Genomic DNA, 18,511 nt, shown 5'->3' with positions numbered 1-18,511 from the left:
CAAAGTTTTGTTATCGATGCAAGCGTGCAAATTTGTTTTCAAATTGTTCAAATTGTTGTTCAAAGTTGTTTTTTGTCTTCAATAGCACTTATTTGACAGCTGTTACCATGCCAATGACATCGCTTTTCTTCTCTTTTTTATGCTTATTTTCGTAACAACTGGGGTCTTTTCTAACAAATTACAAAATGTGATCGATTTTCAACACATTTTTCTTTTTTTCATTTTGGCGCCCTAGATTGTCTAGATCTCACTCTGTGCGACGTTAAGCAAAAATAGAAAGCGCTGTGTAAATGTGTGTTGGAGTGACTCGACTCCCTTGTTACCCTGTTCGGTAGACAGTCAGACCAGACCGTCTTTCAATTTGCCGACTGTCATTCATGTACTCACTCAATGCTCGTCAATTAAGTGTCGCTTTGCATTTCGCTGGCAATGCAACTAACTGTCTAACTGCCTGCGATTTGCATAATCCATCATGAGCAATTGTATGTATATACTACATACTCGTAACTAAATTAAGGAAAAATTAAAAACGCAAAAATATGAAAAATTTAATTTGCAGCATTTCCCTCTTTGTAACTAAGCAATTTCGTTTTGTAGCCTAAAGGGAGGAAATTCGAGAAATTGGTGTGGGAAAACTAGCAATCATCAAAGACATTTCAGATTTTCATGCCCTATCGTGCTTAGCGCGTTTTAAACGATATCTTCCTCGAAATTTTATAAAATAATAAGAAAACTTGATGTATCTACCGCCAAAGTGTTGTGACGGCACTCATGCAAAACAGTGAAGCGATTGGGTGCTTGGTGCTAAAGCTATTGTAGTACATAGTAATATGTATTGGGGGTTCAACGAACGAACGTGTTTGGCTAAAAGCGAAATGTGCTTGTGGTTTTACGATGCTCACTGTGAATCTACCGCATTTGCGATGCATTTAGCTTATCTTCATTTTAATTTTAATAGTTTTCTTTTTATTTTCTCTACTCTTGAAATAACTTTTTGTATTGATGCCAAACAGCGATTTTGACTAAAAAAAAATCAGAAACATAAAAAACTGTAAACAAAGTTAATAAAAACCGGCTGGCTGACTGCTGGCTAGTCACTGGCCGCTAAAATGCTTGCACTACAGCGATTTATTATCATAACGGTACTTAAGTGCAGACACTCGCCCGACAATCAGTTTGTGCTCATGGGCATTTTGGGCCATGCCAAAAACGCAAGCACACGAACAGCAGCGCGGCAAACTGGTTGCTTGCATCGCGGCTGCGCGCTTGCAATTCACGCGCTTTTCTGCCATTGTAGGTGCTGCTGTCTCCGCCCAATAAACACCAATAAAATATTTCTCCAACCTTGGGCAAATTCATATCTAGTTCTCAAGTTGATATCCAACTACACTCTCCAACTTATGTATCTCTAACCGATGCGCAGATACGTAAAAAGTCATACTTTTCGTGTAAAATCTGTAAAAATGTCAAACAGCAAAATTTCTTTCTGATGTGAGAGTACAAAGTGAGTAACAATCAAAAAGTACTGAAGCAAAAAAGCATTTTTCCTGTAAAAACGTCAAATAGCCGATCGCTTGACACTTTTCATTATTTTACCAGAAGAGAAAGTTCGGGTAAAATCTTGCAGCTTCATTCTCTACACAACTCTCCAAAAATCGCTCTCATTTACAGGATTTTGTAGTATGGGAAGATTTTTCATGTAACTTCCTGCAAGTTCGTGTAAAAACCTGTAAGTTCATGGAGTACTGGATCAGAGCTTTTAATTATCAAGTGAAAAACGGAAGCTATATATAGAGGAAAATTACCAACAAAATGTAAATAATCTTCAAGGTATCCTCAAATAATCTTGAAAGAAAGTAAAAGGCGAAGTGGCAAAATTACTGTCGGACTGTATACTGTGAAGTGAATTATTGTATGTAATACGATATTGTTTAACTATATAATACAAACGGAGTAATAAAATGAAAAATTGATATTTAAATTCATCTATTTCAGTATTTCAATGATATGTTTGAGACCAATTGGAGAATTTCATTGGAGTTCAAGTTGAGAACTAGCATTTTCTCAACTTGAGAAACAGTCCTTTTTTCATACAAAGAAAAATGCCCTTTTTGTTGAGAACGCTATGATCCTCCACTTGAGGTAATGTTGGAGATTTGAGATATACCTTAGTTCTCAACTTAGCCTCAAGTTGAGCTCAAACCTAAATGTTTGTTGGGCGCCTGCGACTTTGGTCGTATGAATTGAAAAGAATTTTATTTATTTATTCATTCACTTTTTTTGCTTATAATTCGCAATTTGTTCAGCTCACGATCTCGTTGGATTTTAATTAAATGTGAATTTTGTTTGCATTAACTTTGATTGGCGGCGTGAACGTTTACTCAGGCGCAGCCCAGTTTAATTCTACATACATAGCGGACTGTGGCAAAAGAATTTTTCGGTGCTGTTATTTTAATAAACAAATATTTATTTCTGATAAAAAATGCGAAACATTTCCTTTTGCTTACCTAATTATGTACCTATATTTATTTTATTTTCGTATTTCGGAAAGCATTGGAGGTTTTCGATAGGTTGTCACGATTTAAGGCAGTTTATTATTCACTTGCATTACAGATAGCCAAAATACATATACATATGAGTGCACGCACTTACATACATACATACATATATATCGCCTGTTTTCTGGAAGAACGTCATAACTCTTAGACAAAATAAAATAAGACTTAAATAAATGTTCGCAATGTGTAATTGAGAGGATAAAGCTATTTTCAAGCCTAAATTTGTTTTTATACGTTGGCCAAATGGAAAGAAAACATTTCCAGACCTAATTCGCGGCCATTGTAGATCTGAAGTGTGTAGAAAAAAAACCTTTAAAAATCGCGTGCTTCAAGAATTTTATGATTTACAATTTTTCTACTGCGACCTTACAAAAAAATTTTAGCAAAAAAAAAATGGGTTAACAGAAGAGGTGAAATTGAAAGATCTGCAATAAAGTTTAATCCTGTCGCTATTCATTTCCTTAAAAAAAAAAAAGCACACGCTTTAAAAAACAGAAGTGGATTTTGACTTCGATTACGAAATTGCAAAACTCGGCGAATTGGGCAAGACTATTTGTATAAAAGCTTTTGTTGTAGTAATGTTGGAAATGTTTAGGGTTAATTTTCCAAGTTCAATGTAAAAATCCTTTCTATTTGATGTTTAATCAGCTGAATTATCTGACGTGACGTTAGCTGGCGTTACGTTACTAAAATTTCCATTGAAAAAGTTTTGTTAATATTGTTCTTGAAAGAATTTTTAATGTGAAGAAAATATGCATTTTATGTCGAACGTACTTTTTATTTTTACATCAGCGGTTTCATTTTTTGCAAATACACTACTACTACTGCGTTTCAGCTAAACACGCCAAATGTGAAACGAATCAGAGCATAAATACAGTTTTTCAAAATATCTCGACCCTGGCGCCATCTAACGAGACCATTTTTTTTGGCAAAAATGTTGCTGCTTATATATATATAAAAATTAGCCACTTTGGCCTATAAATAAGTTAGATATAGGACTTTGAATTTTTTTTACGCGGTAGACTTTTCGCTGGATTCGCCCATATGCATTAGGGTGATAAAAAAAGAGTTTAAAATGTTAAATTCTCACCGCACGACAAGCCTAAGGTGAAGGTAGATAACGATAAGAACAAAATATCCTCTATATGCATTTCATTAGTTCAAAATTGTGAATAAAACGACCTAATGTCATATCATGTGATTTAATGACATGTGATGTGATGTCACGTAAGGTCAATCGTGTGATTATATGTTATTACGCGGTTATTATAACGATAAAAGTATCGATAAATATACCAATAACGATATCGGTAAATCGATAAATATATCGATAACAAGATCGATGAAATAATCGATAAACATATCGTTACAAAAAAATAAAATTGATAAAACTATCGATAACATAATATTAATGCTAATTGGGCACCCTGTGTGTATGAACATACATACATATTTATTAATCGGTTTGCCTGCCACTAAGCTACTGCAACAATACCAAAAATTTAAGTAGCTTGGCTTTGTACATTTGTGCATTTTGTATGTATTTATATGCGCTTGGAAAATTTGATCGGACAAGTCGTTAGCATGAATTATTTATTTATTTATTGCAGCGCTCCTTCTACCAAATAAAAACTCCACAGCGCTGACAGCTGGAGCCGAGGTTTAGTTTTCGCTTTGCGAGTTTAATGTGACACAAAGTTTGCTCCCTGCTCGTTTCAATCGAAAGGCATTCAATTAGTAAGCGTAGGTTTTGACAAATTTGCAATTGCAGACGAAATATCATCAATTGAAATTAAGTATGTATAGGTATTAGGGTGACAGTTGATTTGAAAACATACTATTCTATACATATAGTATACTTACATTATACGAGGGCATTAGGGTGCCCAAGAAATAGGTTTTGTGAAATCCGTTATATTTTTTACTTGCGCCGTATTTATAGATATTTTCTGCCGAATGACAATGATAATCCGTGCTGAGTAGCAGTTGAAGTTTTTTTTTTAAGACTACTATGTAGATCTAAATCTAGTTTTTGAGTATGTATACAGCTTTATAGCCTATTCAATTTTAAGGCAACAAGGTGCTAGTTTCGACTGGCTAAAAACATAACATTTTTTACCGAAAGTATTTCCTTCTGGCAGGAATAAATTGTTTGTTAGATAGTGTTCTATACTTTGCTAAAAAATAATAATATACATTAAGGGCTGGTTTCTCTAACTCAACTTAATTTAGTTAAGTAAATTTTCTTGACTAGTCAAGAATAAGCTGTGTAAAACGTAGGCTAACTTTTGACTTAAGTCCAAAAAGTGGCTAAACTAAGTTAAGTTGAGTTGGAGAAACCAGCCATAAATGAACAAAAGAAAAATAGCCAAAACTGGTTGAAATGTCTTCAAAGTTTTGCTCTAATCCTGTTTGACTAAGTATATGTATTTCCTCTATCAAATCAAGTGAAATTCCCACACATGGACTCAAAACAATAAACAATCGTAGGGATAATAAATAAGTAGATGCAATCAATTGCCATTATTCGCACCCAACAACTATCGAAGCATGCCATCACTACAACTGATACCCTATTATTAAATAGCATACATTGTACGTACTTGCTTACTATTCTACCGAAAGCTATCTTGTACTGCCATCGGCTATTTGTCCAACCGCCATCGATGGATCGATCGATGTTGGGCTCTGCGAACCGTTGAATCCACAACTGGTTCGTACATTCAGATGCACGTCAATCTCAATTACTCGCATTTGGAGAATAATTTTCCAGCTTATTAGCAAATAAACAAGTTAATTCCAATAATACTTACGAACGAATACTTGCAATTGGAAATTTACGCACAAACGACGATCTGCAGACAATTGATTGGAGATTGAATGATGGGCTGACGGAAGGGCCTGACAGTTAGAGAATTGAAGTTGAATATCACCGGAGTGGTATCGATAAGAGTAATTGATCGGAAGAAGAAGATGCGTGCAGGAAACGCAAAAACCAAATGAAAAGAACTTGTACGCATGCGCAATAGCTGCATCGCCGCAGACACAGACAGGCGATGGCAAATTAAATGAAAATACTGCAATCGGCTAGTCAGAATGGGTGGTGGTGGCACAGGTAGGGGGTAAAGTGACAGTTAGCAACAAATTTAGCAACTTGGATTAAGTATCGCTAACTGCGACGCGGCACCGTTTAATGGTTACGCAGCATGCGGCGATGCCCTTTGCTTTTCGTTTTACAACGTTGCAGCACTACATTGGTCCGTTTGTTGTCGTTTCAACGCTACGTTACGTGTGGAAATTTTGCAAAAGCATGGAGCCACACGTTTTATCTCTGGCGTATATTATGTTGTTGATTGTTTTTATTACTATTTTTATTTTTATTTTTATTGCTGCAGGAACGCATGCGCTCTTACCAAGATAAATAGGACAGCGAGCAGCTGGCTGGCTAGCCGGTCCGCGGCGAGGCCCCCTTGATCGCCGAAAGCATGTGACATTTTCAGCGTTCGTCGGCTTGGATACTTTCATGTCTTTGGGTTTCTCTTTTTATACGTAAATATTTAGGTACATATGTATATATAGGAGTATGTACCTGTGTATTTATGTATGTATGTATGTATGTACATTTTTTCGCCATCAGACTAAGCTGCTTCGAGAAATGCGCCTATTTTAATTTGTTTATTTTATCTTCTTGTACTTTTTTCGTTTTCGTATTTTTATATTTTGTGAGTGTTTCTTTTGCAAAACTTTATGTAAGTATGCTTGTTGTCTTTTAGATTTGAGTCAGTCTGAGTGGAATATTTTACTTTCCCAACTATGTATATTACCATTGGAATTCCTTTCTTGAATACCCAGAAAACATTTGTAGACACAACAAATTGTTCACCACTTTTGAGTAAACAATGAGCACATACAGTGACTCAAACAATCGACCACAAAGTGATTTTTATTTTAAATATTCACAATGTTTTTTTTTTGTTTTAAGTTTAAAGAACTCGCGTTGATTTTAATTATTTCGAATACACTTAGGTCTCCTTTTATATGGATTTTATTTATGCACATTTGAATTTGTGCGGTTTTTTAAACCATTTTTTCGCTGTAGCGATTTTGCTTTTTTTATTACTTTTTTTGAGTGTGTAAGAGGCAGTGCTTCGGATAAATAATTTGTCTTTGTATTCCTACATAATTCATGTAAGTCGGCCAGAACGGGTATATGGTGGCTATATGATATATTGCCTCGAACCGAACAAAATTTGGCAGGTCAACTCAGAGCTCTATAATACCTATCTACATAAACCGCATTTTGGGCTGATATCTTCATAGTTAGATATTATGAATAGAGCATTGTGCGCTTCAGGCCGATTTTCGGTTCTGTAGGAACCGCTTTCGGTTCTATTGAAATGTTTTTTTTTTCAGATCTTTGGACTTATCTTTTCGGTTTTTCTGAGACCATTTTTGGATTCTTCCGGAACCGTTTTACTACGGGTCTTTCATAATCGAGTCTTGGTTCTTCTGGAACCGTTTTTCGGAACTTCTGGAATCGAGCTTCCGTTCCGTTAGACCGGTTTTTCGTTTCTTGTCAGAACCGGGCTAGTTCGTTCTCTAAAGAACTCGGTTCTGTGCATTACTACATCAAACCTTACTTTGGTTCCTTACTTTGGCCAAAGAGTTTCTTAGTAAATAGTTGCAAGGATAGCAAATTTCGTACTTGCGATACTCAATTGACAGATATCGTTGTGACAACATACATATGTATATAGTTATGTTAAAGAATAGCTGGCGGCTTATTTATGCATAACTTTTTGTGTGTTTGTTAATTATGACGTTCTTCTAGCAAACGACCGATATGTATGTAGTTCAGTTAACTTTCTCGTTATTTCCAACGGTGTTTAAAGATATCGGAATGAAAGTTAACGAATTGCAATTGTATAAATGTGTCGCCATTTCACCGATTTAAATATCGTAATTATGACAAATGGATCAATTGGTAATTACACCGCGGCACCTGACCACTAATAAAATACCATTTCTTAGCATACGTACATATATGTTCCAGTACTTATACAAGTACGCATATGTAGTTATGTTTATATGTGATGCGTAATCGGCTTTGATGGGCTTAATCGATTTAAATAACCAATTGTTGCATGTTTGTATGTATGAATTTACACATGTCTCAAAAGGTGGGTCTTTGACATCCAGAATGCTAACTCATCTGTAAAAACAAAAGTATGGGTTTCACCGCTGTTGCTCGAATGGAATCTGAAACATATGGCTCAGACAGTTTTAAAAATGAGCTCGTTGCTGGCGAATATATTACAAAGAACTCTTTAAGTGAGCTAACTCAAAAGTCAGATTAACCCACAGTCTGCTAAGGGCAGGACACTTGCAGAGGATATGCTCCACTCTCTTTCGTGCTGCCTCTCCTACACATTTTATCATTGGTCAGAGCCTGTTTTAAGGCGTGTGATTCCAGCAGGCAATGGCTCGTCAGTACACCCACCAGTAGCCTAGCGTCCTCCCTCTTGAGGGAAGGGAGAAACTTCGTGAGCTTCATATTATACGCTCAGCTCATAATCCTGGGCACCTTGCAGTCTTACCTTTTGTTCCCCGCCTTCTGCGCCTTGCTGATCATAGAGAGGTCGAGTTACCGTCAAACCCGTGGAGGGAAATCAACACCATCAGCATAGTTTCCGACAAAGCTCCCTATTTGGCAAGCCTGCCGGCCTCCGCGTTGGCCGCGACGCCGGTATGTCCTTTTAACCCATTACAGTTGTACGTCACTATTGGCAGGAAATCCCCAGATACCCTGCACTTCTAGAGGAAGTGCTGTGCGATAGTAGCGACTTTATCGCAGCCTGACTAACGATATAAATTCACCTGCTAGATTGCTGTTCATTAGCTCCAGACGTCCTGCTGCAGTAGAATTGTGCCAGCTTAAGGGATCACATAAGTAGTCAATCTGTCCTAGTAAAATTGACGCTATATTACTCTGATCATAAGACCTGCACAAAAACCGACCCCTAGCATAAAGCCCGGCGGCTGTATTCTTGGCCGATAGGTCCGCCGGCAAGAGATGCAACAAGGTGTGAAGTGCTGCCGCTGGTGTAGTCCCAAGTGCCCCTGTCATGCCGATCATTGATAGCTTATATACCCTTTCTATTCTCTTAAGAAATGTTTTCTTCTCCATTGCTGTACACCGAACAAAAGTGAGAAAGAGAAGGCTATAAGCCCCAGTGGCAGCTCAGCATCTTTTTCCATGCATTGCATGCCACGGAGGTCTTCTTCGCCTTTTACTTCACATTGAGGCGCCATGAGCGCTTACTATCGAGTATTATTCTGAGGTAATTGGTAATTTTCTTCACCTGGAGGGTCATCCCATCCAGCTTAGGCTTAAACTCGTTCGGAACCTTGCATTTACTGTTTCATAAGTGAGCTGTATAAACATTTTCCGTTTACTATGACAGAAATTTTAGCCGCATACTTATGCTCCATTTTGTTCAGTATCCTGTTGACCACCAGCTACCAAAGTAACGGTAATAATACGCCCCATTGCGGCGTACCCCTGTTAACCGGTTTGGTGGTCTCTTGCCTGCCCAACTGCGAAGAAAAACTGCTGCAGTTCAACGTACTGCTTATCCAGTTCGAAATTACGGCTTGCATTTTGGGAACACCCCCAACAGGAATTCCCCGTTCTCCAGAGCAGCTTCTATTCGCCTAACAACATATGTAGCTTTCGGCTACGGGTAAGTTTGTGTAGCATTGTATCTACCGATCTCCCTTTCGTTTAGGCATTTTGTGCATTTGAGAGCATGTCTCCCGGTTTGGTTTGATGTATCCGTCTACTAACCTCTCCAGCGTTTAAAAAAAAAAAAACGATGTTGGGCTAATGGACCTGTAATCCTTTGGATAAGCTTGCCCACTTCTGCCCACTTTTGGCAGGAAGACCAACCTCGCAGAAAGAAGAAAAGGTTTGGGTATCTGCAAGGATATCCCCATTAAACTTAACCCAGACCTTTCACCATCAAGTTTTAAATGTCTACACAATGCTCTATTTTGAGACCTGGACGGAGGAGGGCGTACTAAACGCTAGTCCTGCTAAGACAGTCATGCTTCTCCTTTCTGCTTTCTTCACTTAACTGGCACACTGGCGGACGACGTTAGATACCTAGGTACCATTGTGGACAGCATACATGCAAACTCAAATGCTGAAGAGAAATTTACAATTAGGGAAAGCCGGACAGGTGTTTTGCTTAATCTCTATCCTGTGAGCCTTCGACAAAATAATGCCTAATGGGAATTCACGCAGGACGAATGCGCTTTACACAAATGACTATTTCGAAGCTACCGAGACAAAGAAGAAATCGGAAGCGTCGAATCTTTTCTCTGCCACCTAACCTAACCTACTGTTTTAGGCGGAGGGTTATAGCTGCTAGAGAGAGGGACGAATTTTTTAGCGCCTTTCGCATGGATAAAATACTCTTTATAAATACATATGTACATGACAAAATTTTTCTTTCAGTTTTTATTAAGATTTACCTTACCACTTACAACGTAAAATAATATTTCCTTCGTTCACTTCTCATTTCAGGATGTCCGCCAACTACAAGTTCACATTGTTTGCGCTGCAACAGCGAGGGCTGTATCAAGTGTCCCGCTTATTTGATGACCGATACCCGGCAATGTGTCGAGCAATGCCCTTCCGGATACATCGATCAATGGTCGGCGCATACCGAATTTATGGGACGTGTTTGCGTATCCACCGGCTACTCTGGCCCATTCATGGCCGCCATAGCTGGTCTTATCGGCGGCTTTGTGGTCTGTTTCACACTACTTGCTGTCGCCATGATGTTAGTACGACGACGCCGACGACGAAAATCCATAAAACAGAAACTGATCAACGAGAATACAATGGATCGCTCAGATTTTCTACGTCAACTCAACGAAATGCGGCCCAACGCAGAGTACTTTCTATCAATGCTAAACGATACGAGGCGCCAGATACGCAAGCTGTATTTGTCGGGCGAAGTAGGTGCTGCCAATTCCTATCGCCCAATTGTGCGTGATCTGGCTAAAATATTAATATTGCTCAATAGACCAATTGAGTTGATACCAGCTGCACCGCACGACTGGAATCGCTTGTATACATGGGCTGAACAGGCACTCGAACGTTATAAACCGCAAGTAGGTCATCTCATTGACTTCTTTCAACCCTCCGGTGTCAATGGGGTGGGAATTGGAGGACGCGGCAGCGGTAGTGTCGGCATAAATGATGACTTTGATGCAACTTTCTTCCCACAGAAAACCAACGTCTACCGGCAAAGCATGCTTTCGGGATCGGGACCTCAAAAGATGCATATGTTCGGATCGCTCATTAGTCTGCACGAATTCGAAGAGCCCCGACCTTCGGATCCATTCGGCAGCAGCTTCAATACGCTAAAGAGCGGTAATCTCATATCGGATCTCAATGCAAGTTCGTTGTGGCTTGAAGATGAATTCTACAAATTGGGCTTTCGACCGCAGGATGAAATAACGACTGAGTTATAATGTATAGTTTGCGTTAATTAGTTGCACTAACTAATCCTGTCTACCATGTAAAATTTTGTTGTGTATGTTTTTTTAAGTGAATCATGAAATGGTTTATGCTTTAGTTTTAACTTAAATGTAGGATTATTTTATGTGAAATAGCTTTTGTTTTAGTTTATCTATTTAATGTGTATAATTTTAAATAAAAGTATTATTTTTGTTTTGTTGAAACGTAAAACCGCAAAAAACTCACAAAACAGGTACTATCTATATGTATACATACAAATGCAAATGTCGCCGTTATCAATACAATATAAGTCTTGAAAACTTTGTTTTTTTAATTATCAACTTATGTGCTAATTCAAAGCCATATCTTAAAAAATACTAGATTTAGACCAACTCCAAAAGCGTTTGCTGTGCTTCGGCGAAATTAAAATTGATCATGTGACGGCGATATTAAGAATGAAAAATATTTACAATGAATTTTTATAAGTTACAAAAAGCACGTAACGCACACCGTCTTCAAAAGAGTCACAACTCAAAATTTGACATTTTTGAGATTATGCGCTAAAAATGTACACAGAACTTTTATTTACTTTTCAGCAAAAGCTGTAACTGTTTTTTTTTATAATGTGCTAAAAAAAATCTAAGATAAAGTCGCCCTTGCTTATATGATTATCATGTGCTAAGAAATAGCTTTTCGCATATTCTGGCAAACGTATTATTTTGAGTTGTGACTATTTTGAAGACGGTGTGCAATATTATGTCACAAAGATGCATTTACAAATGCCTGCATATGTCTATATACGCTTCTAGCTGTTCCATGCTAGTGGAACTATTGCTTTTGGATGCGTAAACTGCATTAAAATTTTGTCATAAAGTAGTAAAATATTTAAAGGAAAATAAGAAAAGCACCTACGAACAAATAAATTATTATAAACGCCGCCCAGTTGCCGCCAAGCAGCGAACCAAGTAGCCTAGAAATTTGCTTAGACAAGCTAGAGAGCCTAGCAAAACATTCCTAGCATAATTCGTAAATCTAAGTAGTGTTAGTTTTAGAATTCGTAAAAAATGAGATGCCTTATTTTCACAAGCAAGCTAAGAGAAATGTGAAACTTTAAAAAATGGACTAGTCAATAAAAACATAACGAACTTAAACCTAAGGTTTATTAAGCTGGCGTTGCATGCGAATAAAGCATAAAATTTTAACAAAAATATTAAAAAATAAATAAATAAAAATCGCCAACAAACAATAGCAATAACAAGAACAAATAATTTTTTTTTATGATTTAAATAAAATGGTGAAATTATATTTTTTCGTATGTTATGAACGCCATAGATGGAATACCAATAATGTAAATAAAATATTTTGTCACAGTAAAAAACTAAATAAGAAATCAAAACGCAATTCATAAATTAATTATTCTCTTCCTCTTCGTCTTCATCTTGATCTTCGCACACGAGGTAAGGCTCTATTTCCAGCGTGCAAACGGGCTCTGTTTTCACTCTGAATTCGGCGCATTCGCCATCATGTCACCCATCGTCTGTTAGTTGTTTAAATTCATCTTGCAATGTTTCATGTTTGAAATACATCGACTCATCCAGAAAAGTTTTCTCATTTACTAATTGTGATAGCTCTGCTGCATCATAACCAATCAACAGCTTTAAATCACAATCGAACTTATAGGCAAAGCGCTTGCCCGATACTTTTGATATCATATCGCCGTCATAGTAATAACGCAATGCTCGTGATAGCTTTTCATAATTCATTGCGGGCTTATTCTTTTTAATACCCCATAGACGTGCCACACACTCCGGGTCGATAAGTTTAAATTCACCCTCGATGCCAACCCATTGTATGATGTTCCTATGCTCACGGTCGGTGAGAATTTCGAGTAGAAATTGCCACAGTTGTACTTGGCCATTATTACCTGAACCTATGCCACTATAACTATTGCCGATACCGCCAGAACTGCCACTGCCACCGCCACCGCTGTTGCTGTTGCTGAGTACAGTGAATGTAGATGAACCGTCCAAAGGTAAAGGCGCTGTAGGAGTTAGGAAATTTGCTTGATAAAAGAACATTTACTGAAAATTAGTTTTACTTGCTTTTCTTACAGTAGCTCTTTGTTGCGCTTACGCTAGTTTTGCGCATTATTTTCATTTCTTTCATTGGCGTCGACAACGAACCAGCAGGATTGGAAGTTACCTTTGCGCCACCGGCAGAACTTCCACGATCCTCAACTATTTTATGTACAATTGAAACGAATTTACATTCCTTGAGTAGCTGTAAGTGGGTCCAGAAAACATTCCCTGGGTCTCGTGGCAGCTTTTGGCGAAATTCTTCATGCGTTAAGGAGCAAAGTTCTTTTCCAGTCATGTGCCAATCACTCATGCTGACACCGCTCTAAAAATATAAAGACCAGCTTTAGTAAAAAATGCTTACACTAAAAATTTAAGACAACATTTGTAATAGGTTTCTTCTCTAAGAATGTGGTCGATGTTGTTGTTGTAGCAGCATACAAATTCCCCAAAGACTTTTTGGGGAGTGTTGCTGGAGTGACAGTCCTTGGCCAGATATAAATCTGGGTCGTTCCGGTTACGTAGACCCGACTGTCGTGGGAACGTCTAAGAATGTGGTCGATGTTGTTGTTGTTGTTGCGGCTACAACAATCCCGCCCATATCGATTAATATCTCAGTCGTTGTCGTCAAGCTCAAATAACGGAAGCCCTAAGAAGCGTGCAGCCTCAATGGGGTCGGTCTACAGGGACAAAAGCGTTAGCAGTGTCGGGTTTCCCGAGCATACGAAGAGATGTTTCCGAGTGGTGGGGAGAATGTGGTATACATTTTTGGTTTAGCGTCAGTATTCATTCCATTCGGAATTTTTTAGCTTAAAACAATTTCAAGTAAAGCGTTGCTCCGAAAAACTCAAATGTAAATGAAGTGGATAGGCGCAAGGAAGACGGCAGTATTGCAAAGGCCTTGGAATGGAACATTCTAATCGGCAGAGGCAGGATTTCCGGCAGGCCCCGCAAGCGTGAAGAACAGTCGATCGGGAAACGAAGCAACTCGAGTTAAGCGGAAAGGAACTCAAAGCGATTGCTAACCAGATGAGGTGCAAGCGTAGTAGATTACCTATGTCCCGGTTGGGGTTAACTCTTTCAGCTATACTTTTATACAAATAAATGAGTATGTAGATTGATTGACTAATTTAAAGACACTCACGACAAAAATGAAAGAAAAAGTCGGTAAAACAATAAATGCACAGGGTATATTCCAATAACTATTTTTTAAAAGATTTTAGTTAGGAAATAAGGAGGGAAGGTCAGACTTCGGAAAATGGAACTTATTCTTGCAAAGGGGGCGATTCGAATTGGTAGCAGGAGACCGTCGTTGCCGAGAAGTTGGAAGTGTAGGCTGCCCCAGTTCCGGTCCAGGTAACACACACAAAGGTTTTTTTCGGCAGGCAATATAGGCTCCCGGAAAATAGGTAAGTACCTTTCGAGGTAATCCATGTTTTCTTTCAGTTTTTATTGACAAATGTTTTTAATAGGAACTTTACATGATTCAACTTTCACAGGCGATTAGTTGAACCAAAAGTTGAACTAAAGTAGGCAGTTTCATGAAAAATCGCCTCAAGTAAATTCCCTATAAAGCATATAATGAACACCTCCGAAGACACCTTTTGAAAGTTGCAAAATAACGACTGCTCCATATTCGACGACTACATCATTCGACTACCTTACTTGGTAAAACGGCTCAGAAGTATGTCTGTTACCAAATATTTATTCTAAATTCGTACTCTCATACCCTTTGTAAGGTAGATTCGGCAGGAAATTACGCAGCACCAGTGTGGTCGCCGGGGGGACTAGTAGGACGCAGTGGATGAAGCTGCAGACTACTTAAAACACTGCACTTCGGACGGCGACTGGATGCCTTCTGACGTTGCCAGATCACCACCTGCACGACGAGGCGGAAATGCTCCCTATAAAGGAGCACAACATAATGCTCTGCAAGCAGTGGCTACTATAGCAGGTTAAACTCATACCTGAGCAGATTAGGTGAAGATGTGCCAATTGAGTGTCCGGCATGCGGAGAGACACCCCACGACTCGAAACATCTCTTCGTATGCCCGGAAAACCCGACAACGCTAACGCCTTTGTCCCTGTGAGCCGACGCCATTGAGGCTGCACGCTTATTGTTCGTTTCCACGAAGTCGGGTCTACGTAGTCGGAACGACGCAGATTTATATCTGGCCAAGGACTGTCACTCCATCAACACTCCCCAAAAACCCTTTGGTGAACTTGTATGCTGCTACAACAACAACAGGCTGCACGCTTCTTAGGGCTTCCGTTAGTGGAGCTTGACGACTACCACTGAGATATTAACCGATCTGGGCGGGGTTGTTGTAGCCGCTACAACAACAACAGGAAAGTGATATCGCTGTCGGGAGCACTGCAAGTTGCTGGAAAGACATTGTTTTTGTTGTAACGGCTACTCATTACTTTCCTATTTTCTTATCAAAAAATTTACTTTGAAATTTAGATGCAAAAGAATATTAGTAAAAAAAAGTTGGAGTACCGTTCAGGTCATGAAATTACGCAAATTTTTTAGAGAATTTTATGTAGTTTTCGAATATATTTTTTGATATTTGCCCGCATATTATCAAATATATTTAGTTTTTGATTTTCAGCTTCTTTTTGAATAATTTCGCGAAAAGCATTTTTCGAACATTGAAAAAATCTCACCAAACAATGGTAAAAAAGCGAATATTTTCACTTAAGTCATTTTATAGAATAACCTTTGTTTTCTGAGAGTAGTAAGCAGGAAATAAAAATCAACCAAAATTCCATCATATTTAATGACTGGGCCCACATTTTTTGTTTTTTGGACGTTATAGTGATCCAAACTTCCCCATATTTTATATTGTTTTTTTTTTTAATAAAATAAAGACTACAAACTAAATTTCATCGAATTGGTATGAAATCTAATGTTTCCGCCCACAAGAGTAGAGGGCGTGGCAATTATTCCATCTTTAATTCAAATTTCATAATTCTCTATTTCTAAGTAAAACTAGAGCACATGTTAAGTTTCAGTGTTATCGATGCAGGCGTACTACTATTTCCACCTGCCTCCATATAGTCGAAACACTGTGTGCCGTTGGGAAATGGTATAACTGCTGGCTAACTGACAAAAATATCAATCGGACGAGTAGAATCTGTAAATGTACTTCAAAACTCACCAACTCAAACTGTCGTATAGCCCATTGAAACCAATGCTTCACTTGAGCGATTGTCCACTCGTTAGGATCTTCTGGTATCTTAAGCCGAGTTTGTTCTTTTTTGAATTTATTGTCTAAAACCCAGTTGAGACATGGCTTCTTCTCGGAATCTTCATTCTTCTCAGAATTTTTGGTTTCTTCAGCAGCCAAAGCGGCTAATTTTTAATTTTAAGTGAAGGTAAGTGAAGTTATGATGTTAGGTTTGAGTAACTATATGCATGTACTTATATTAATACGACATACCCAACGCCGCCTCTGTTGGTTTCAAAACATCCACTATATTTATATGCTGTTCTGTCGTTTGTATCTGTACATTAATTTGTACAAGTCCTTCGCCTTTTACGCACTGATCTACAAGATTTTTATGCGGTTCCAACTGCAATACAAATCGAAAATTTTGAAATTCAAAAACCATCAAAAACAAAGTAGGCTATGCAAACCTCCTGCGTGTCTTGCAAATAGAATTTGTAACCCTTTAGATTCATGCCAATTTTCTTTTCGGCCAGTTTTCTGTAAATATTAAAAAAAATTTAATTTGCATTTTAATTTTTTTAATAGAAACAGGAAGTGCCTTCCAACGCCTACTTACTGCAAAGCCCGTAGCGGCTCACGTATGTCCATATGTAAAATGATAACATCGTCTGGCTCATTTTCATCCACCTCCTGGTCATCCAAATATAAGTTATGTTGAAACATTTCATTCGACATTTCGTTATCTGCGTTTGTTAAATTTTTAATTGTTTGGCAAACCTCCACGTCCACTTGCACGTCCGTGGCACTCACCCAAATCTGTGTGTTCCAACCTATAGTCTTCAGTTAAATGCGAGAAATCATCTGTTTCCATTCTATTCTGCTCAAAATTTGTAATAAATTTTGCATCTCTTTAAACTTAGCACATTTTATAGTCTATTTACTTTCATTTAATTTAATTGATGAGCGAAATTTTTCTATACCAAGTTGAAATGGCAACACAAGTTAAATGTCAAACCAAAGCAGGGACGCTCCAGAAACTACAAGGGTTGCCTGAGTTGCGTGCATAGTGCGATTACTTTTTGTTCTGCAAATGATTGTATTACGGCAAATTATCGAACAAAAAATTGTATTTCTTTATTTTTTAATAAGACTGTGTATTCATAAATTTTGTAATATTAATAAGTAATGAGTTACATAAGCCTTAAAATAGTGCAGTTGATGCGCTGCAAGTACACAAAAAATCAACCCTGCGTTTTTTAATGCGTTCGCAGGTATAGGAAATTTTTATTTCAATATTAGGGCGGTACAAACACCATTGTAAATAAATTTAAATGAATCACAGTGTTAAAAAATTTAGTGGCATTTGAGCTAATTAAGGCTTTGTATGGAAATACAAGATAGTATTTCCCGCAAAGCCTAGTTAAGTAAAAGTATTATTAAGTTAAATAGTGGTGCTTGTAATGTAAACAAACGCTCAGCTGACAAACCCGCTTTCGTAAACTTTTTTCTCAAAACGAATGATGTAATAAAAGAAGTGAAATCAATGTATGAGGCATGATTAAAACATAACAAGGTAGAATCATTGAGACGCAGTCTGACGTTTGCCAGCAATATAACTAAAAAATTCTAACCTGAAACTCACACGCACTTTCTCATTTTCAATGTCAAACAACAACAAATGTGAACATTTTAATTTTTTATTTTCAATTTCATATGATTTTAAAATGCTTGCAAACGCCAGAAAAAGAATCATGGCGGACGAATTGAGAGAATGAATTTACCAAGACGAATTTATATAAGGTGATGTTGTTTCATCAGCTGAGAGTAGCGTTTGATTGTCAAAATTTTGTATTTCATTAGTGAGTGAAAACGTGAGGGTGTTGTATTTTCTATCGCCCTTTTTCATTCGGGCAAGAATAGCTGAATTTTGACAATGACCCGCTAAACGCAAAAACAAAATACAAGAAATTATTGTATTTGTTGAATCGACGCCACCTTATATGTATTCGCCTTGGAATTTACCTTGTAATGTTTTTATCAAGACATAACGAGGTAGAAGTGATTTCGACTTTCTCTCTTTTGAATTGCGACTGAAATGTCAAAATATTCAAAATTTTTATTTTTATTTAAATTTTCAATTGTGAGCTGTCCGACTGATTTTAAATACATAATAAA

General features: G+C 37.7%; 2 protein-coding genes across 4 annotated transcripts; one reads left to right on the top strand and one right to left on the bottom strand.

Moving 5' to 3' along the window:
- Positions 1-10,124: 10,124 nt before the first annotated feature.
- On the top strand, positions 10,125-11,610 carry LOC118738272 (the record flags this gene model as incomplete). The annotated part of the gene is made up of 1 exon (XM_036469198.1): positions 10,125-11,610. A coding segment is annotated over one exon (978 nt), but the record flags the coding sequence as incomplete, so codon positions are not given.
- Positions 11,611-12,351: 741 nt separating this feature from the next.
- Positions 12,352-17,354, bottom strand: LOC118737851 (DNA-binding protein Ets97D). Of its 3 annotated transcripts, none has more exons than XM_036468643.1 (7): positions 17,147-17,354; positions 16,953-17,079; positions 16,804-16,873; positions 16,607-16,739; positions 16,325-16,518; positions 13,200-13,488; positions 12,352-13,129 (listed from the first exon to the last, which is right to left on the bottom strand). In XM_036468643.1, exons 1-7 carry the CDS (start codon positions 17,205-17,207, stop codon positions 12,615-12,617), a joined length of 1,389 nt encoding a protein of 462 aa, XP_036324536.1. In that variant the 5' UTR covers positions 17,208-17,354; the 3' UTR covers positions 12,352-12,614. The 3 variants fall into 3 exon arrangements, with proteins under 3 accessions (XP_036324536.1, XP_036324535.1, XP_036324537.1); XM_036468642.1 differs by having other exon boundaries at positions 12,353-13,129; positions 13,191-13,488; positions 17,147-17,207; XM_036468644.1 differs by having other exon boundaries at positions 12,355-13,129; positions 13,191-13,488; positions 16,325-16,500.
- Positions 17,355-18,511: the final 1,157 nt, after the last annotated feature.

This window comes from Rhagoletis pomonella, unplaced genomic scaffold, assembly GCF_013731165.1.
Source record: "Rhagoletis pomonella isolate Grant_MI unplaced genomic scaffold, Rhpom_1.0 Rhpom_scaffold_00004, whole genome shotgun sequence".
In the NCBI taxonomy this organism is placed as follows: domain Eukaryota; kingdom Metazoa; phylum Arthropoda; class Insecta; order Diptera; family Tephritidae; genus Rhagoletis; species Rhagoletis pomonella.
This window is presented reverse-complemented; position numbering and strand designations above follow the sequence as displayed.